The sequence below is a fragment of the Coturnix japonica genome, chromosome 15, assembly GCF_054131305.1.
Source record: "Coturnix japonica strain WE chromosome 15, WE-NBRP24, whole genome shotgun sequence".
Taxonomy (NCBI): Eukaryota; Metazoa; Chordata; class Aves; order Galliformes; family Phasianidae; genus Coturnix; species Coturnix japonica.
Genome location: NC_140677.1, coordinates 16,375,342 through 16,396,777, shown reverse-complemented (window position 1 = coordinate 16,396,777; position 21,436 = coordinate 16,375,342). Strand labels below are relative to the sequence as shown.

At 49.2% G+C, this 21,436-nt stretch overlaps 3 protein-coding genes and 1 long non-coding RNA gene across 7 annotated transcripts in view; 2 read left to right on the top strand and 2 right to left on the bottom strand.

The window, feature by feature from the left end:
• The first annotated feature begins 347 nt into the window (after positions 1 to 347).
• On the top strand, positions 348 to 3,253 carry MANF (mesencephalic astrocyte derived neurotrophic factor). Its single transcript, XM_015874540.3, has 4 exons — positions 348 to 490; positions 1,591 to 1,718; positions 2,133 to 2,274; positions 2,997 to 3,253. The coding sequence occupies exons 1-4, from the start codon at positions 403 to 405 to the stop codon at positions 3,179 to 3,181; spliced, it is 543 nt and encodes a 180-aa protein (XP_015730026.1). The 5' UTR covers positions 348 to 402; the 3' UTR covers positions 3,182 to 3,253.
• A 174-nt stretch (positions 3,254 to 3,427) lies between these two features.
• Positions 3,428 to 6,550, top strand: RBM15B (RNA binding motif protein 15B). Its single transcript, XM_015874521.3, has one exon. The coding sequence runs from the start codon at positions 3,544 to 3,546 to the stop codon at positions 6,283 to 6,285; it is 2,742 nt and encodes a 913-aa protein (XP_015730007.1). The 5' UTR covers positions 3,428 to 3,543; the 3' UTR covers positions 6,286 to 6,550.
• A 1,747-nt stretch (positions 6,551 to 8,297) lies between these two features.
• Positions 8,298 to 8,865, bottom strand: LOC146758398 (uncharacterized). Its single transcript, XR_014934678.1, has 3 exons — positions 8,733 to 8,865; positions 8,567 to 8,632; positions 8,298 to 8,433 (listed from the first exon to the last, which is right to left on the bottom strand). It is a non-coding gene; the product is annotated as an uncharacterized LOC146758398 (long non-coding RNA).
• A 326-nt stretch (positions 8,866 to 9,191) lies between these two features.
• Positions 9,192 to 21,436, bottom strand: part of DCAF1 (DDB1 and CUL4 associated factor 1) — a 37,232-nt gene continuing 24,987 nt past the window's right edge. For 3 of the 4 annotated variants that reach the window (XM_015874517.3, XM_085516593.1, XM_085516595.1), the window contains 4 exons: positions 20,884 to 20,957; positions 19,910 to 20,014; positions 12,994 to 13,249; positions 9,192 to 10,237 (listed from right to left, as the gene is read on the bottom strand). In XM_015874517.3, coding sequence (XP_015730003.1) covers positions 10,179 to 10,237; positions 12,994 to 13,249; positions 19,910 to 20,014; positions 20,884 to 20,957 — 494 coding nt within the window. In that variant the 3' untranslated portion in view covers positions 9,192 to 10,178. Of the gene's footprint in view, positions 10,238 to 11,118; positions 11,175 to 12,993; positions 13,250 to 19,909; positions 20,015 to 20,883; positions 20,958 to 21,436 lie in introns of all 4 variants that reach the window. The other variant, XM_085516594.1, reaches the window with a different exon arrangement.

Sequence of the window (21,436 nt, the reverse complement as noted above, 5' to 3'; positions counted from 1 at the left end):
TCTATCCCACAGCCATTCATTGCTGCAGCCCTGTGCTGTGTTTTATAACATATAAACGTTTTCCCTTCCATCCTCCCTCGCACCGAACGTTACAGCGCTGCCCGCCGCCCTGAGGTGCGAGGATCTGCCCTTCCACAAGATGGCGCCGGCACCGAGCCCGCCATGGGAACTTTCCCTTAACAAAAATGGCGGCCGAGGGAGGCGGAGAAACCCGCCGCTCGCCACCTCCTCCAATCAGCGCCCGCCAACTCTCCCGTGGAGTCCTCGGGTTGGCCAATGGGAGGAGGCGGCGTGGAAGCCGGGCGTGGAGCGGACCAATGAGAGGCCCGGCTGGGTGGGGGTCCGTCGGCGCGCGGGGGCGGTGTTGCCGGTACCGGTGTGGCGGGCGCCGAGCGAGGCGGGATGCGGGCGGCCCACGGGCTGTGGGCCACGCTGGCCCTGATCGTGCTGCCGGGAGGAGGCAGAGCGCTGAGAGACGGCGAGTGCGAGGGTGAGTGGGGGCGGGACGGGGGGGGGCGGGAACGGGCACGGCAGGGACGGGCCCAGAGCGGGACGGGCCCAGAGCGGGACATGGCGGGGAGCGGCAGCCACAGCTCGGCCGGGACGGAGCGCTCGGCTCGGCTCCACTCGGCTCCGTTCGGCTCCACTCGGCTCCGTTCGGCTCCACTCGGCTCCGTTCGGCTCTACTCGGTTCTACTCGGCTGCACTCGGCTCTACTCGGCTCTACTCGGCTCTACTCGGCTCTGCTCGGTTCCGTTCAGCTCCGCTCGGCTCTATTCGGCTCTATTCGGCTCTGCTCGGCTCTGCTCGGCCCGTCCCGTGCCGGCCGGTTCCGCCCCGCCCCGTTTCGCCCGTCCGGTCCCGTCGGTTCCGCTCGTTCCGCTCCCGTCGCCGTGTGGCCGCAGTGCGAAGTGTCGCTGCTCCGTGCGGGACGATCCCGGGGCGGGACAGAGGCGGGGCCGGGAGCTGCGGGGTAACTGAGCTGTGCTGCCCTCCCCACCCGCAGCGCTGGGCTCTTTGTGATGGTTTGTTATATTTCAGTGGCTTTGAAACTGATGCAGAAGTTTGTGGGGAATGAGGAGAGGAACGTGCCGAGTGGGAGCAGCACAGTAACAGTGATGGTGTTCCAGCTTTCTCTCTTGGAAGCGACTGCACAGAATCCCGTTACAGACTGTACAGTAACGCGATATCGCTGATGGTTCAGCTGATACACTTTATAGATGAGCTGCTTTTCAGGCAGGGCTGGTTTTGAAGCCCACAGTCCAACAAGCAGCTTAACATCAGCACGAACAGGGCTGCAGGTTTCTGTTTTTCCCTGGGCTCTGTTCTGTGTCACACCCCCACAGCTGAACCCAGCACACGGAGCTCAGTGGGCAGTTCAGGGATCTGCTAGTTCAGACTGTCAGAAACTCACCCAAACTATGGGGCATCTTTGCTGCCTCACACACTGTGATACCCATGAGGGCACTGATGGCCAACGCAGCTTCTAAATGCTCTGTTCTGCAGCCCCCCCTTACTCTGTTCCCTGCTTCCAAGAGCTGCCAGCAGGTTCTTGCAGTGACAGGTAACTCCATCCATCTTCCTTTCCAGTGTGCGTCACCTTCCTGGGGAGGTTCTACCAGAGTCTGAAGGACAACGATGTTGAGTTCACACCCGCCAGTATTGAAAAGGAGCTCATGAAATCCTGCAAAGAGGCAAAAGGCAAAGAGAACCGCTTGGTAAGTAGTTGTCAGCATTGAGTCGGGAGGAAATAAGCTGTGGAACACTTGGCAGATGAGGGGAAACCAGCACTTCTGTGTTTGTTTGGATGCTGTCCCTCCCCGGGGGCTGCGCTTCCTGCTCGGCAGCCACAACAGCTCCTGTGATTTGCTGCTGTTGTGAGAGGGGAAGGGAGCACGACCCTGTTGTATGAAGTTCACTGTAAATATATGGATGTATCTGTCAACAGGCACCTTACTGCTGGCCTTACTTCTCCCTGTTACCAAAGGACTTGGGATTACTTTCTTTTGCCCTCCTGTAGCAAACCCATAAAGCTCCCTAACTGTAAATGTCAGGCTGCAAAGAGATGGATAGAAAACCTTCTTATAGGAACGTTAACGTGGATTTCCACCTTGCTTTTTTCTTCCCCTCAGTGCTATTATATCGGGGCTACAAGTGATGCAGCCACCAAAATCATTAACGAGGTGTCCAAACCAATGAGTCACCACATCCCCGTGGAAAAGATCTGCGAGAAACTGAAGAAGAAAGACAGTCAGATCTGCGAACTGAAATACGGTGAGTTGGCAGCAGGAGGAAACGGGGGAACCCATTTAATGGGATCCTGGATGTGCTGGGAAGAAGCACGCTCAGGTCATTGGGGTCTCCAGGTGGGGCTGCTGTCAGTGGGTATCCCAGATGGCTGTATGGGGGATGCTCTGTATGGGGGATGCTCTGTATGGGGGCATGCTCTGTATGGGGGCATGCTCTGTATGGGGCATGCTCTGTATGGGGGATGCTCTGTATGGGGGATGCTGGTGGGGCTGCTGGCTGCTTTAACCCCTTTAGCTTCTGCAGAACCACTGCTCAACCTCCCAGTTGGCAGCAGTGCTGTGCCCAAAGCCCTACTGGGACCTGGCTGTTCTGGCAGCACACAGTGCACCTGGGCTGGTGCCTGTTGAGCTGCCGGGCTGTGCGGGTGCTGCTGGCATCGCTGGGTGCTGCTGTCACCACCCAACTCGGACCCAACGCTCCGTGCTGCTGTCTGCCCTGAGAAGACCAAAGAACAGCCACGACCTTCATCCTGCCGGCCCCTCTTCCATCCCTGGAGGCGGCCATTGGGCTGCGGTTGCTGCTCTCCTTGTTCCTTGCACTAACGGAGCCCCGCAGCTTCCCAGGCAGCCAATGGCTGCCATCACCAGCCGCCGCTGTCTGCACGGCCCTGAGGACTCCCAGCGGATCGTGTTGTTGCCGTGACCCCGTTGGACTCGGTGCTGATGTTGGCTGTGCTGTCCCCGCAGACAAACAGATCGACCTGAGCAGCGCCGACCTGCGCAAACTGCGCGTCAAGGAGCTGCGGCGGATCCTGGACGACTGGGGCGAGACGTGTAAAGGCTGCGCCGAGAAATCCGACTTCATCCGCAGGATCCATGAACTCATGCCCAAGTACGCGCCCAGGGCGGCGGGGGCGCGCTCCGACCTGTGAGGCGTGTTGGCGCGGTTCGGTTCGGTTCGGTTCGGTTCGGTGTCTGTACGCATTAAAGTGACACGGTTTGGACCGCGCCGCCTCCGCTGTCACGTGCTTTTTCCCGCGGTTCGGGGGGCGGTGGGCGTGGCCGCGCGGCGCACGCCGCATTCTGATTGGCCGCCCGGAGTGACGCGCCGGCGGGAGGCGTTCCCGCGCACGTCTCGGCGCGCCGCCGCCGCGTTCAGCCGGCGCCATGCGGCGTGTCGCGCGGTGATGACGTGGAGCCCGCGCGGCGCGGCGGCCGGAGCCGCCTTCGTTCCCTTTTGTCCAAGATGGCGGCGGCCGCCGGAGGCGTCTCCTGAGCCGCGGGCCCCGGCGCCATGAAGCGCGGCAGCGAACGGGACGGCAGCCCGACGGGGGCCGGGGGAGGCCGCGCCGCCGCCGCCGCCAAGAGGCCCCGCGAGCGAGAGCGCGAGAGCAGCAGCCGGCGCGGCCCGCACCGCAGCTCGGGCGCGTCCCGCAGCAGCCGGGACAAGTCCACGCCCGGCGGCGGCGGCGGCGGCGGCGGAGGAAGCGGCGGAAGCGGCGGAGGCGGCTCCGGGTCCCGCAGCCACCGCGGCGATGAACGCGCCGGCGGCGCCGAGTCCAACCACCGTCCGGCAGCCGGCGGCAGTTCGGCCTCCGCAGCCCGCGGGCAGCCCGCCCCAGCCGCGGCCTCGTCGTCGTCGTCGTCCCGCGCGCTCGGCGTGCCCAAGGCCAAGGCGCTGCCCGGTGCCGTGGTGGCCCCGTCGCTGCTGTTGGCCGGGCCGCCGCCGGGCGCCGCGCCCTCGCTGCTGCTGGCGCCGCTGGGGGGCTCGGCCGGGCTGGCCGGGGAACCGCCCGGCTCGTGTGAGTACAAAACGCTGCTGGTGAGCGGGCTGAGCGCGGCCCTGCCCGACCAGCTGCTGGAGGACGGGCTGTTCCGCCTGTTCCAGCGCTTCGCGGGGGGGGGCGCCGGGGACATCAGCGTCAAACTCTCCCACACGCCCGAGCTCGGCCGCGTCGCCTACGTCAACTTCCGACACCCCGGGGACGCCCGCGACGCCCGGCGACACGCCCGGGCCCGGCAGCTGCTGCTCTACGACCGGCCGCTCAAGGTGGAGCCCGTGTACCTGCGCGGGGGCCGCAGGAGCCGCACGCCGCCCCCCGCCCCCTCCCCGGAGCCGCTGGGCTACCTGCCCCCCCTGCACGGCGCCTACCAGTACAAGCAGCGCTCGCTCTCGCCCGTCACCAGCCCTTTGCTGCGGGAGCCGCGGCCCCGCCATGCACATGCTGCCGCCGCCGCCTTCGCGTTGGAAGCCGCCGCCATCGGGCTCTCCCGGGAGCGGGAGCGGGCCCTGGATTACTACGGGCTGTACGACGAGCGCGGCCGGCCCTACAGCTACCCCATCGTGGCCGAGGAAGACCTGATGCCGGAGGACGACCAGAGAGCCACCCGCAACCTCTTCATCGGCAACCTGGACCACAACGTCTCGGAGGTGGAGCTGCGACGGGCCTTCGAGAAGTACGGCATCATCGAAGAAGTGGTGATCAAGCGCCCGGCCCGCGGCCAAGGCGGCGCTTACGCCTTCCTCAAATTCCAGAACTTGGACATGGCGCATCGGGCCAAGGTGGCGATGTCCGGCCGCGTTGTGGGCAGGAACCCCATCAAAATCGGCTACGGGAAAGCCAACCCCACTACCCGGCTGTGGGTGGGTGGGCTCGGCCCCAGTACTTCCCTGGCTGCCCTGGCGAGGGAGTTTGACCGCTTTGGCAGCATCAGGACTATTGACTATGTGAAGGGAGACAGTTTTGCTTATATCCAGTACGAAAGCTTGGACGCTGCCCAGGCCGCCTGCGCGCAGATGAGAGGCTTTCCCTTGGGTGGGCCGGAGAGGAGACTCCGTGTGGATTTTGCCAAAGCAGAAGAGACGAGATACCCGCAGCAGTACCAGCCCGCGCCCCTCCCCGTGCACTACGAGCTGCTCGCTGACGGATACAGCAGACACAGAAGCCTAGAGCAAGACTTGAGGGTGCGAGATAGGACTCCTCCGCACCTCCTGTACTCGGACAGAGACAGGAGCTTTGCAGAGGCAGACTGGGCCAGTCCTGCCAAAAACGCTGAGCGCAGGAACAACTTGGAGAGCTACAGCCGCTCGGTGCGGAGCCGGAGCGGAGAGCGCTGGGCCAGCGACAGCGACCGCGCCGTGCCCAAACTGTGGGAAGAGAGGAGGAAACGGCGGAGCCTTTCCAGCGACCGCGGCAGGACTGCGCACTCCCCTTACGAGGACAGAAGCAGGACAAAGGCCAGTGGGCCGGCTTCAGAGCGCAGCCCAGAGCGGGCTCGCAAGGAGAATCACACTACAGAATCCGGAGCTGAGAAAGAACAGAGCAACTCCCTCCAGAACAATCGTCACGCGACCGAGGAGAAACCCCACCGAGAGGCGTCCGACGCTGCGCAGCCTAAAAAAAGGGACAGCGAACGCAATCATCGAACTGCTGAATCGGAAGCAAAAACTCACGAGGAGCCGAAATCCGAGACCAAAAAGGTAAAGAATTTGTCGGAATACGCTCAGACGCTGCAGCTGGCTTGGAACGGGCTCCTCGTGCTAAAAAACAGCTGCTTCCCCACGTCTATGCACATCCTGGAGGGGGACCTCGGCGTCATCAACGGGCTCCTCAAAGACCATTCGTCCGGTGGGAAGCTCACGCAGCTCAAAATCGCTCAGAGACTTCGGCTCGACCAGCCCAAGCTGGATGAGGTGACTCGCCGTATCAAACAAGGCAGCCCCAATGGCTACGCCGTGCTCCTGGCGACGCAGTCCGCCCCGGGCGGCTCGGGGGCTGAGGGGACCTTCCCCGCGGTCGAGCCCGGTTTGCAGCGACGGCTGCTCAGGAATCTGGTCTCCTACTTGAAACAGAAGCAGGCTGCTGGGGTTATCAGCCTGCCCGTGGGAGGAGCGAAGGGCAGAGACAGCACAGGCATGCTTTACGCGTTCCCTCCTTGTGAATTCTCTCAGCAGTACCTCCAGTCAGCACTAAGGACATTGGGGAAGTTGGAAGAGGAACATATGGTGATAGTTATAGTCAAAGACACTGCCTAGCCCACACTGTCTTTTCAGATTCCATGTTTTCTTTGTGTGTCACACAACCCCGTTGTTTTTAAGGCCAATCATTTTGGTGGAGGCTCAGAACACCTCGACCGGAGTGCAAAGATTTTTAGTTTCTAATTAATTTTAATACCATTTAAATAGAGCCCGTTTCATTCGTTTTTAATATGTGACACTGTCCGCTGTTGTTCTGTATTTTTATTTTTTAACTGTATGAAAAAGTTGTCAGTAAAGCCTTGTTCACTGATGGGTTTCTAAACTCGTGCGCTATCATCCTGGTTCTTGGGGCCGCTGATGGGGGCCCAGCCCAGGCTCTCAGCTCCTTGAGTCTCCTGCAGGGTGGGAGGGGAAAGGGGGTTTGTCATTGTGCCCTATGGGAGGCTGAAAGGTGGTTTTTGCTTTCTTGGTTTTGTCCTGTTTGGTTTTTATTTCACAAATGGAAGGCTGGGTGCATTTCAAGGCCAGGCTGGATGTGGCTCTGGGCAGCTTGGGCTGCTGGAGGAGAAAGTCACAGAGAGGGGAAACCCTGGTGGGCCTGTATTAAATGCAGACAGATGAAGGGCACCAGGCTGGTCTGTGAGCTGGGTGCCCTTTTGTAGAGCCACCACGTTCACAACGGTCTGAGCAAGCAGACTCACCTGCTGCCAAAGGCGCTTTGGGGCTGCACTGCTGGGTGTGAGCAGTGGTTGAACCCTACACAGCCAGCAGAATAACTCAGCTTAATGACACCTCACTTTGTTTTTAACTCTAAGCCCCGCAGCTCCACGGCAGGGACAGCATCAGCTCAATTGAATGATGTGTTGGTGTCAACAGTTATGGTCAGTGGGTTGGTTTGTTGTAACATTGGATACTGTGATCATATGGAAAGCAATGAGGTAGGTCACACGTAAGGGGATATTTCACTTTAGTGTCTGTACCCCTGACAACATAATTGTGTCCTGAGGGTCCAAAAGCAGCACAAGGGCAGAGCAGCAGCACTGAGAGCACAGGGCAGCCGACCTGCTCCTGTTACATGGTTACAAGGATGCTGACTGCCCACGGTGTGACCCAGACCCCGCTGCTGTTGTAATGTCAGTAAGTGTAACCTCCAAGTGATATCTGAAACCAAGAGCTGTTAAACGCCCCTTATGGCCACAGTGTGACTGAAGGCTTTTGTCAGGGAGCACCCTATGGGGGTGGCCACATCCCCACTGTCACAGCAGAACGTGGGGCCCCGACAAGGACCCGATGGCTTCTGACACGGCAAAAGCTGCAAGTCCCTGATAACAGAGCCAAGGAACCACTGCAGATACCCGACCTTCCACTTCCCTTTTGAGACAAGGAAATAATCGCATTGGGTTCGGGTTGTTTTATAAGCTGGGCAGAGGGGAACCTTATGAGGCTCAACAAGGGCAAGTACAGGGTCCTACAGCTGGGGAGGGGCTGAGCTGCCATAGGGGAGCTGTGCAGAGAAGGACCTGGAAGAGGCTGCCCAAAGAGTCTCCACCTCTGGAGCCACCTGGATACTTTCCTGCACAACCTGCTGTAGGGATCCTGCTCTATCAGAGCACGTACACTTGTTGCAGTAAGGAAGTGCAATAGGGCACTAGGTCTGCATTCAAGCTGGGAGGAGGGGAGGCAGGGTGGTCCAAGAGCATCAGAAGGATACGCACAGCTGGCACAACACCTCTCAGTAGCAGCAGAGCTTTGTATTTCTTTTCCTCTCCTCCTGAGCAGCACGTTTTTAAAGTAAAGCTGTATAAGATGAGTTTTGATAAGGCATTGGCTGACTTGCACAGCTGCTGGATGGCAGACCCAGTTTCCAGCTCCCTGTCTAATCATAACACTGCTCCAATGGTGGGTCTTAAATGCTGTAGTAATTGCAACTTGTCCATCTTTGTAGGTGCTGTAGGTTTCAATCATCCATTAAAAGCTGCAGCAGAACTCTTATCTTTTCAATTATTAACAAGCATTCCTGGGTAAGTGCGTTAAGCAGATGCAATGCTGGAAGGAAGAAGAGCGATCCTTTCTGTGGGTTAAAGAGGCTCTTCTTCAAACAATGAATCCTTCAGCCTTCATTGAAACGAGCACTGTTTGTTGTGGAAAACTTGATGTAGCATCAAGGAGAAGCCTCCAGCTCCCTGCTCTGCCTCACACCCTATTCTGAAGGCAGCCAAAAGAGAGAGAGGGTTAGAAGCCGAGTGGGTATTCTCTGAACACCAGAGCATAAAGAATGCATTGAAGTGGCCTTGTCCAAGCAAGTGAAAAGCACACTTACCTTTCAGTTTCAACTCACCGCACTAAGCTGTAGATGAGTGTTTTTGACCGTGCAGCACAGCACACAACTGGTGTTTTTTCTCCCCTGTACAAAGGACAGGGTCCATTGTCATGTATGAGCAGGAGCACCTCATTTGCCTTCCACCAGTACAGCCAGAAGGCAACACACATGATGCCAAACCAACCTGGATGAGGAGTCCCAGGGCAGCTGCTGCCTTTTGACAGCCAGAGCAAGGCACTGAGCTCCTGCCCTTCCTGCAACTCAGCTGCAGACTGGATATTCTGGAGCACCTGCAGAGGACACCAGCAGCACTCCCCATTCACACACCAAGCAGCAAAAAAGCTGCACTGCTCGAAACCCCTGCTGAAAATTCAAGGCTGGTAGACAAGCCGACACGGCAGATTTGATCCCATAGGCAAGATGTCCTGCAGGGCTGGGAGTCCTTGCAGACCAGAGCAGTGCGTGGAGCCTGTGCCCTCTGAAATCTCACCTCTTGTTTACTCTGCCCTTTCTTGCAGCTGGGCCAGCAGCTACACCCAGCTGCTCTGCTGCACAGGGCCACGTCCTGCTGATAGGCAGAGCATCTGGATGGGCGGCAGAGGAATGCACGGCAACAGCTCACGGCCACAAACAGAGACAGGACTTGTATTTGATTTTTTAATAAATACACTTTACATTAAAGAAAAAAAAAAAAAGGCCTTCAATTTCAATTTGCAGTTTCCACACAGATGGCAAAAAAAAAAAAAAAAAAAAAAAAAGATTTAAAAAACTGTAACCACAAAGGGCAGAACGGGAGAAAGAAGGCTCAAACTTTAATCCCAGATTCCCACATCCTCACAAACACTGGGCTCCAATCAGGGCAAACCAGGCTTTCCATCAGCCTCCCAGAGAGCTGGTATCACAGCGAGCATCTCTGCTTTATACAGCCTGTCCATTCAGTTACCAAACGCCCCCAGAGCTCTTCCCTGGAGGCCAACTTCATCTGAAACACAGAGACCTTGCAGGCAGCAACACCTGCTGCGTTCTTAAAAAATAAAATCATATTTAAAATAAAAATATTCTCATTCCTCAACAGCTTTAGAAACAACAATCCTCTTATTCCATTTAGTAGTTGCATAAAAATGCCTCTCTTTAAATTTTAAACAATTTGTTTCCCCCAAACCTACCCCACAGGAATAAAGTACTACAGGAATACAAAGTCCAGCAGTTCGTTCCCTCTTCACTACAACACCTGCCTTTTTTTTTTTTTTTGGTTGCTTTTTTTGTTGGTTTTTTTTTTCTGTTTTATATAAAACTATTTCTGTTCTTTAGGAAAGAACTTTATACAAAGAAAATAGACTGTGAAATATCTTCAGAAGTTTCCTTGAAGAGGAGAGTCGTCTCAGCCTAAAATAAAAAATAAAAAATAAAAGGCAGAGAGAAAAGAGGCCTAACCCCAGGTCTCTTTATTGTAGAGCTTCAGACTTTGCTCCGAGCCTCAAACTGACTCAAACCAACACAGTGGATGAGCTGAAGTTCCTCAGGCTTTCCCAGGAGGAAAAGGGTTGGGGTGCTCAGAATCCATTTCCAATTTGGTCTCTGGTCTTCTGCTGGGAAGTGTCTCCTCCTGGCAACACCCCCCTAACGCTCCTCACTCGTTCAGAGTCAAGATGATGTCGTCTTCCAAGTCGGAGTTATCGGAGCTGTCGGCTGAAAAGGAGACACGTAGGTTATGTTCAGTGAGTGGACAGCCAGCAGGGCAGCTAAGCAAGGCAGTAACTCATAAGAGATGGCCACCAGCTGCTTGGGACCAGCAGCACCTCAGCAATGAGGAAGGCAGCACCATTAATGCATTTAAAAATCAATCAAAAGCAGTGAGCAAATCTGCACCGGAGCTTTTCCTCCCCGTTAAGGCAGAGGGAGAAGAGGGCAGCAGCAGCTCTATCTAGCAAGTGCAGTTTGTATTAGCTGGCAGTATTTTCTCATGACAAGACAGATGTATGCCAGGAAGAAGTTACCTGCACGTGAGCTGCCTGCACAACTTACTGTGCCCATTTAAAAGCCATCGTGCTGCATCCACCCCACAGCTCTTCGTGCCTGGGGCTGGACAGTCACTTCTCACAGCTGTTATTTCAAAGCAAGTCTGACACTTCCATCAATCCAGTGTGGTGAAACACGGCCTCTGTATAATGTTCATGGGGCTAATTCATTGCGCAGCAAGCTGGACCCAGACTTCTTCAGCATTAGGTTCTTATTGCCCTGATGGTCCCAGCAGCACAGAACAGTGGGAGACCTCCCCACAGGAGAGGAAGCAATCTACGCACTCAAAACCAGCACCTCCCTCTAGCAGCCCAAAGGTTACTATGAATTCATTTAACTACATGATGCTCATTAATAGTGACCCATAACCTACTTCTGAACACTGTGCCTTTGCTGGTTTTTCTTCCTGTGGTACAGGATGAGAGCAGGAAAGGATTTGCCAAAAGCAGTCACACACACACGCTTAATTTTTAATAGAAAATATCTCCTCCCTCAGTTGTACAAGAGGGAAGAAGTAGCAGCTCTGGCAGCAAGGAAACCTTCTGCCTTACCTTGGAGATGATGATGGCTCTTTCTCTTAAGTGAATTCATTGGATGCTGCAGTTAACTAGGTGTTAAAAATAGTTAGGGAAAAAAAAAAAGACACCAAGACTTCCTTTTAGCCATCGCTACACTGGATTGCTAAAATGCCTGTTAAGGTAAGCAAGGCCTTCTGGAACATTCAGCCTTCTCAGATGATACCCTTAAGGAGAAAACAAAATCACAGGCAAGCACCAGAGGGCACAAACCCTTTTTTTCCCCCAACCCTCTGAGAGAAGCTTCTAAGAAGGAGGAGAAAAATGGAACACCCAAGTTGAAGATACAGTTATCCTACACCACACCGGCAACCTGTACAGACAGCTGACTGCTGGAGTATCCTGCATGCTTCTTCCCTAGGCCTACCAAAGGACTTTACAAGAAGCTTGCCCTTCTGATTAAAAATTACTTAGAAATCTGCTGATCTTTCTGGCCTCAATTCCCCAGGTCTCTGATATCCCCAATACTGGAGCCAAACTCACTCAAGAGTGTTGTATTTCTCCAGGAAGGACAGAGGGAGAAGGAGCAATTGCATCTGAACTGCTTAAGGAAGCTCCAGGGAAGGTACAGACTGCCCAGGAGCCTGTAATGCTATGAAGTCAGGCAAGAAACCACATCTGCTGCAGCACAGCAGTGCTCTCCCTCATACTGCCAGGTGCTTCCCCCTGTGACCAGTTCTAGTCTCACCTTCCATCATGCTGACTGTGAATTGAGGGGTGATCTGTGCTTCCAGAACAGTTACAGCAACACAGGGAGAGCTGGTAAACACCAGTAGCCACACACAGTAAGAGGGAAAGAAGGGAGATAACAATCCAGATACTCTGGAGAAGAAAAGCAGCCGAAAAAGTTGTTTTTACCAAAGCTTTCCCCTGGTGTTAGAAGAGGGTCTTCCTAGCTCCTTATGCTCCTGCCCACCACATAATCTTACAGATGCGAAGTTCAAAACTAAAAGCAAACCTGATTGCAGTTAACTGCTTGGAAGCTAATTAGGCCTGTTTGGAAATGGCCATTTTAGATTACAGAAGAAACTGACAAAACAAAGTCAGCCATGCTGCTGCGAGGCATCACTGCAGATACTTGAATTCAGCACATTCCAAGTTGATTCCTGTCCTGAGCATGGAAGAAGAATGTGGAATTCTATCATACATATACCCCATGTCCACTTCAAAAAAGACACTGAATCTGACAGCACAAATCCCAGCCTGACGCTACATCTCACCTTCTTTTTCTTGCAAGCCTTTTTCCAAACTAAACTGCTAGATAAAGAGTTTAGACCTTTCTCTCTTACACTCACAGTCTCTGTTAAGTTTTCCAGTCTCTGTATCTATGCCAGAAAAAGAGAACAATTTCCATTTTATCTCACAGTTATATTAGTAGCAAAAAAAGGACACAAAGTCAGAAATGACACATTGACTTCACACTCTGAGCAACTGCAGAAGTGAAAGAACAGTGCTAAGGAGCAAGAAGGCTGCAGTGTCCTTACAGGCACAAAAAAGGTAGAGAAGACAAGTGAAGTGACAGGTTCAACCAGAGTCTCCTCAAAGGGCAGGACAAGCCCGATCAGACAAGGCTTCACATGTTGCTTCCTGGCCCACCTTTAAGATTTCACACACACAGCTGGGAGCTCTTGAAAAAAGGAAATGCCTTCCTTCCCAGAACTCAGAGTTGTTCCCTCAGATAACAACTGTTTTTACTGACAGATTGCTATGAGAGGCCATAGGTGAACAAGCATGATGTACTGTGCCTTACATACCAGTGAAGGAGAAAGTCAGCTAGGTCAATCCAGTTACATCTGCAAGTTTATCGTGACATTAAACAAAGGTACAAACAAAGCTGGCAAAGGTACTTACTGTCTCCAAGGATCAGCTCAACTTCCTCATCAGCATCAGAGTCTTCATCTTCACCCTCATCACCCTCTTCAAGGAGGTTGGCAAGTTCCTCATCGTCGGAGGGCGAAAAGTCATTTTCTCCGTCCTCACCAGCATTCTCATTGTTCTCATCCTCCTCCAACTCAGCCTCCAGCAGCTGGTCTGTATCCAGTTCATCAAGGTCATCTGTATCATCGTCATCTTCATCATCATCTTCTTCCTCTTGCTCTTCTTCCTCCTACAAAGACAAAACCAGTCCATTGTGGACATTAAAACAAATGCAAGATGGAGTAAGAAGAATTGAAGAAAGCACACCTACAGATTCTACTTCTCCCCACATCCAAAGGTCACCTATTACTACATGAAAACTTCTCCTTTGCACCAAGCAGCACACAGCATGGATGTTCAGTCTCTCATCCTGATTTAAATGAGATGCCAAATATAACAAAAGATACCATCAGCCTACACCAACCCCTGAACCACTCAGTGAAGATGCTAGACTTGCCCCAAGCAGTTCAATATGTCCATCTTTGGCATTTTTCTGCAGATCAAGAGCTTTCTTTTTCCTACTACTAAATCATAAGAATTTGCATTCAATAAAGCGACTGAATTTCTGATTGTACAGGCCAAACCCAGAAATTCTTAACTAGCAGATAAAGCTGAGTGGGAAGAAACCATTACAATTCTATCATTCTTCCAGACAAATGAGAGGTGCCAGCAAGGGCTGAGCTCCAGGAAGCCTTCAAGACTCAAGGAAAGGGTTCAATAAATGTGCACATCTCCTCAAAGTCTTTTCCTCTAACAGAATGCTCTCATGGGGCAGAAAGGCAGCTCTCAAGTCTTAAATGCCCTTTTGCTTGGGGAGAGAGCACACTGCGAAAAGTACGAAGCAGTTAAGATAGATAATTAACAATCTACTGCAAGAGTTAGTTTGCTCACACTTCTGCTTTAACTACTGCATTTTCAGATCCACAAAGAGAAAAAGGCCTGACTTTCACACCCACCACTCACTCAACCTACTTTTTCCTTCAGTCAGTGCTACAGAGAAAAAAAAAACACAACTACCACACAAATCCAACATCTGTCAGAGGCAAAAGGAACGAGGAACGCCAAGAAGTCTGGCCATGTTCTATTGTCTCTCCCCTCGCAAAAGGCAGCCAAGTCTCCTCCACTGACCTGAAGTGCCCGTTGTTTAAAACTGAGATTACAAAACAGAAATAGCAGTTTGCTCCTCACGCTTTTCGTTCTGAAGGAGTTTACACTATAAGTACGATTATGGCAGCCTCTGTGAAGGTCTATGCTTATTTTTGGCAACTGGAAACTTTACTGTGAGTCAGTGAATTCTCCAAAGCACGTTGCGTTTGGAATTGTATGCATGCTGGGAGTGGGAACACCTTGCAGTTCACTGTTTTAAACTTGCAGTGCCGTATTAAGCAAAGTTTTCCTCCCTCCTAGTGAAATACATAGAACTAAACATACAAACCTCAACTGCTGGTTTTGTTCTATGCAGTGTCAGCGCAGAGGCCAATGTCTAAAACTTTGTTACTCCACTGAGAATTTAAATACTGATTAAAAGCTGAAAAGACAAGCAAGTTTGTTTTCCTTTTTCAGCCTCTAAACCCTGAATCTGCAAAGGAGGAAACCAATTCATTTTCAAAGTTCGGAAATAACGAAACCAAGCTTTTCAGTATCCAGAGACAGACACAAAATTGTAGACATCAAGAAATTAAAGAAAAATTAAGACATGAAAAATGTAGACATTAAACTGTATGGTCTATGAGATTTAAAGTATGCATAGTTGAAACCTAAAGGATTCCGAACAAGAGTTATATCAACACTGTCATTCAAGCTTAAGGCAAGACATACAATGTAATATCAGAATTTAACTGCAGAATCAGGTAACATTTGTATGAAACTAAAGGTTTCTTTTGACTATAGAATTACCAAGACAGGATTTATTTAGGTACATATTAACTTTGAAGGACCATGCCAACCAAAGAGGAAAAATCCCTTATTAAAATACAAGTAGGAACAGAATGCTTAACAACTGAAATCAATGCTGCCTTCTATCCAGTTTAAATAAGTTAATCTGAAGCTCATTATCAGAATCCACCCACACTCATTCGAAAATCACCTAAGAACAATAAAATCAGGTCGTAATGGTAAAGCAGAACCAGAAAATAATGTGAAAGCCACACTACAGGAAGTCACATCTGCATGTGACAGAAGGAGTGCAGCATAATGTGCTCACCGCGGGTTATTTCTGAGCTGAACGCCACAGATCACCCTGTAAGAGGAGTGAACCTGCACTTAGCCATGTTTTAATGGACACAAACAGGAGCCAGGAAGCCGTTGGTGCCTCTGCTAAGTAACGGGCAGATTAATCCTGCATTAGTTTCCCAGCAATCTCCAAGCACAAACCTGCAGTCGCACGGTGATACTCCAAGCTGGAACACAAGGTTTGTATGTGGTGAGACATCTCTCAGCAAAGCACATTGACCTGCACCCAAACCTGAGCTGTGGGATGTACAGCTGAGGAAGACTTCACCTTGTACTTCCTCACACCCAACACTACCATCTATAAATGACACTCAGTCTACTGATGGATATTGAGGCTGCAGCCTCATCAGATATCACAACCGTCTCACATAGAGGATCCACACACAGATAAATATGGTCTGCCTTCACAGATGACTCACATGTGTATACTGGCAAAGAACAGTGAAAAAGCCTTGTGCAATGTCACAAAGAAGATAGGACAGTGATTCCAAACCACATCTGAATTTGTGATAGAGAAATCTACAAACATGCTTCTACCCCATCAGTAGTTCCCAAGAGCCTTGGGCAAAGGCACAGGCGCTGCTGGACAAAAGAACCAGCACACACAGCTGTGCAAAGCAAGCACCTGCACTCCATGGCACACAGGAATCAGCAAACACCACACTACTAAGACAAACAAAAACCCAGAAACCACCACCGCCAAATCAAGGAACTGTTTCAGCCATCACCAACTCCTCTTGATGCCTGAAGACATCCAGATTCTCTGTTTGGGTTCTTCGTATAAGCTGCTGAGCTCAGAACAGCACAGTGCCAGGCTGTGCCACACTGCCTCTCCAACTGCTTCAAAGATATTTAAGATAGTAGCAGTCATTCACATCAGCTCATTCCATTAACTCTAAGTATCCATCTCCTTCATATTTCACAACTGCATCTATTTTACCTTCTTGGCTACTTCAGTGTTAGAATTTCTACTTCTTCATAGCCATTAAGGAGGTCACAGAGCTACAAACACAGAAGCCTATTGCAGTTACTATATGAACAAGCAAGGAATCTTACCATATCCTTCTATGCAGAAGTAGATACGTTCAGATTTAATACAGGAGACAGCACACAGCATACAGCATGTAGTGAAGAAATAAAAAGCAGTTACTCTCTTTGTCTATATAAGTAGGTTAAGTCTGTCTAACAACAACTACTTGTGTATCTGCCACTGACGTTCTTTGATTCACCATAGACAAAACCCTCTGTTGGATCAGCATGCTCAATGGGGACTCAGAGCAATACTGGTTTGCCTAAGAAACGTTCTCATCATAACATGACCCTATGCATCTGATGATAATCTAACTGCAGAGTCACCGACTGCTTTGAGGAATGTACAAGTCACCAGATCATGGTTGTGATCTGGCACAAGCTGCCAACGGGACTGAAGTTCCCCTTTCTCTCCTCACAAATATATAACCCCACAAGAACAAACCTGCATCGAAGCAACAACAATAGAAATACAATGGAATTGCTGTTGCAAGTAGATAGGAGTAAAACCCTAAAATAAGTTGAGACTATACAAAGAAATTTGAGAAGAACATTTCCCTGTGTTGACTAAACAAGACGTTAGAACATCAATTCTTTCAAGTACTCTTTGCCACAACTCCATCACCCAGAATTTTCCAAATCAACGTAAAAAAGACAAATTACACACCTACCATCACCATTTAGATAGCCCAGAAACACTGCAGCATTATTAAGTTCTTCAGTTCTGGCAAAAAAAGCAGAACACACTTTATAGGACAGGGACAGCTAAGTGTGGCAATCTGCTGCTGAAGCCATACATCTCTCTAGAAACAAGAATAACTGAGAAGAACACTTGAGCCTCACGGATGCAACATCATTCACATTATACACTACAGAGAAAAAGAGGTCTTAAAGAACTAACACAAGGGGGGGGGGGAACACACAAAAACTAAAATCTAAACTAAAACAGGTGAAAATATGGACTACAAATCCTGTAACCCACTCAGCAGATCGCACCATCCCAACTTCAGTTTCCTGGTTTTGACCTCATTCTGTGGTCAGCCAATTCACTCATTTTAGCTTTCCTGGTCTCCATTCCTACAGCACAGCAACTGCCACGCAGCACTTCCAGGTCACATCAGTACACACACTTTTCTCTGCATCATCTCCTCAGAAACTCCTGCTCTGTTTCACTCCATGCAGAAAGACTAGTATTTTCTATAGCATCCAACAACAAAAAAAGCTCACAAAGTGGCTGCTGCTAAGTATGTCACCTCTTCACCTTCCCTCAGCGGCTGCACCAGCATCCACGCAGCATTCGTTATGCATAACAAGGCCTGACAATGCTGGATTACCTGTCAGAACTAGGAAGAGGCAGCTTTCCTAAGATCTAATATGTAACAGCCAGCTGACATAACAGCACTGATGAAACCAGAAATCTTCATCACAACCGTATCAAACACAAGCCAGCCAGATCAGCCTAACCATTTAGAGGGTAATTTACCCAACAGATCAGTTGGTTTTAATAGGTTCAGAAAGGGGGATCAATATAATTAATAATATTATTCTTTTGCTTCTTAAATAAGAGAAGGATTTAAAGATAGAAGGAGTAATAGCTTAGTTTTAAGGACTCGGTCTTTGCTTTTTGAAAATTCAGACCTACTGCTGACACTTGTCAAAACGTCAGGTAGATGTTTTTGTCCACAGTTCTTCTGGTTAACTTTCCCCAAACCCAAGTTTTTACAGTGACTTTCTTCTGCATCACACAGTGTCCAAGCAGGGATTACACAAGCGAACGTGTTCCTATTCAAATATTTATTGCTTTCTGTACAGGTAAAAAACTGTTGTCATGGGCCAATGCACGTCATACATATAAATATATCTGCATAAAACCAAGAGGGAAGATACAGGGGCCAAACAGAATAATATCTGCTCTCAAACCCCAGGCCAGAGAGATACCACAGTAACACTGATTCACATTAATTTTCCCCCACATCATTTACATGAAAAAGACCAAAAAGCCAGAAGGTATTTCACAGTATCTGTGACAGGTCTCAACAAGTTCGAAAGCATATTTCCAATATTTCAAAGTCGAGATCACAGAAAAGTAACTAAAAGTAATATACCTCTTCATTTGTGTACATATATACAGATAACCTCTTTTCATACAGAAGGGTTGGCTTTAACAGAGCTTCAACAACTCTGGTTGGCTTTAACAGAGAAGAGAGCCAAAGATACTGCATTTACTCTGGAAATTTTCTACATCCTGCCCAAGGTTGTAGTAAAAATTAACTTTGCATTTTACAAAGGACTTCTTGAGGTTTCACAAGTAAAGTGCAAACAGGCTCACTAAAATACACTTTGCACACACAAAACAGTGAAAGCAGAGACTAAAATGGAACATAATGACTAAATAAGGGAAGCACTGGATGACTAGAAAGTAGAAATGCTTCAGCAGGAACAGTAACTTTTTCCTCCTGCTCACTGCTTCACGGTGAATCTAAAATCAGCTGAATACAAGTTGCTAAACTGAATCCTCAAGGGACAGTAACGGTGACCCATGATTTCCTAAGAACCCCAGGACTTACAGAGGGCAAGTTGTGTATGTGAACTACAGTTTCATCTTAAGAATGGCAGTGAATTTCTATAAGTATTGACTAATTGGAAAACAAAATTCCTCCTTCCATGGATCTACTGTCCAGTCTTCCTAACCAGAAAGTAAGTCTTAGCCTAGCAACAAGATTTAAAGACAAAAAGAGTATGAGAGAGCCAGTTTTCCCACACAGAAGCATTACGTTCTGCTGTTCTTTTTTAAGTGGTACTTACTGGAAAAACATGAAGTCAGCTTTTCTCATAGGAAATACAAATAAATGATTCCTAGAATGCAGACAACCATGGACAAGACAATGATGCACTTAAAATCTTTGCGGAACTGAAGCATCAAGTCTTTGCCTATTGAAAAAACCCCAAAAAACACCTGATCCCAAAAGAGCTACAAGATTGTCTTTGATTCCCATTGTATCATACCAAGTATTCTGCACTGCTTTGTATTCTACCAACAGCGCCCCAAGGAGCACTTAGTGCAGCTCTGCTCTTTTGTCAGGTTGGCAGAGGAAAAGCAACACATCCCAGTGTAAACCTGGAGCTTAATTTAAGATTTGGAAGGTGTTTTGCTGTGCAGAAATAGCGTGCAGTTTCACTGCATTAGCCAAACAGCTCCCTTGGAAACTGTTGACAAGTCATATCCCACTGCAAGACCTGGGCACACTTAAACCAAAGGAGAACCTCAAAACACTTTTGGCTCTACTGGATGTCAAAGTACTTTAAATAAACAAACAGAACAAACAGCAAAGTTTCTGATCGGGATTAGAATATTTGTGGAAATTAGCAACTAAACTGTAAATTACCACAACAAATTACAGTGCACAAAATGACTGTGAACACAGATCCTGTACTGATAGTTTCAGCTTACACTGAAAGTAACAATATCCGCACCACACGAAGCAAACACAAATGAGGCATATAAGTAATACATGAACACCTGTGGCCTCACACATGTAGACAGGTAACAGCTACTCTTGAGCAAGCAGGTTAATGCTGTATTTCTCACCTGATCTTCTTCTTCATCCTCTTCATCTTCTGCCAAACGCTGCCTGCCCACTTCGTACAGTCGGCAAACTGTATCCATGTTCATGGAATCTATGCTGCCTTGATTCTGAAGAGGAAACACCCACACAGCAGTTAACCCCAGGGATTAACTATTGCATTCATATTTAATGCTCTATCTGGTCTCACTTACAGAAACATAACCAAAATCCTCCCCTCCCATTTACTAGCAGCCATACAACTAGCACCAAAAATGAGACTTTTCTGCTGACTAACCCAGGATTGACACAGTATCTACTTTCTGCTTCTGTCATCCATTAGTTATGCTCTTACAAACAGACTTAAAACCTTTAGTGGATCCTGAACACACTCTGGGCTAGCTCTCACCTAGCTGTACAACACTTCCTCTCACACCAACCTTCCTGCTGTGAACAATGAACCACAGACCATGAGAAAAGGCTAGAAGTTGTCAGACAGCAAGAGTCCCAGCATACAGCAGTCTGATCCCCCATCAGCCACTGCTACTGCATGTCCTTAAGTAACTTTTCCAAAGACTCTTACAGTAGAAAAACATCCTTATACTGGCCTCACCACCCTTTTTAACTGCTAAATTCTTAACTTGCATTAACTAGCACTTTCCAGACATCTGCTGTAGTGCAAATTTTAATTGGAAACTATTGCCATAAATAGCAAAAAAAAAAAAAAAAGCATTTATGCTTCTGAGAAACAAAGATGCTATGAAGCATTTATTTTAAGTAGGAAGCATTTTAAGAAAGAAGGCAAATGCATTTGAACGTTAAGATTTAGATACAGAAAAACAAGACAGCTTTTAAGCTAAACTGGTGTCAGACAACAGGAGGTGAACAGCACCTTTACCACCAAACCACCACCACTAGTTAGTTAACATGTGAATTTAACAGTAGGTTTTAAAAAGAAAAAAAGACCACAGCTATGGAAACTAGAAACTTGCTTCTTTACCTCAATGACAGCCAGATAGCAATCCTTGCTGTCTGTGCACAAGTCAAAGATATTCCGCTTTACATCTATGGTAGCTGGAAAACATCACAAAGTGAACTCAGTTAATTGCATATTACTTAGAGCTTGCTGGAAGAAAAGATCTATGTATATATGTCTAAAAGCAGGTAACAAAATGCTGGGACAAGAAGCAACAGCTGATGTAAAAGTGAAATGAACTTGGTAACTAACTCGACCTGTAATAATTTTGGAGACTGTCATTAAAAAGAAATTGTCCAGGAAGTTCTTAACCTGATCTCCACTGTGCTTTCTCCCTCGGTACATCTATGGGCTTCCCAAAGCACCATCATCAGCAGATAATCTTTCAAAATAGGTGGCAACAAGGGGCCTGAGTTGTATCCCCTTTCAACAGTAAGAGTCACATCTACATTTACAGCAGTAGCAGCTACAATAGCTGCAGTACAGCTGCAAAAGCTTTGCAATCTGTAGGCCAAACTGACAACATTTTGGACAACCAATATGGGAAAATGCTGAAGGGAAAAGGAAAATAACAAGA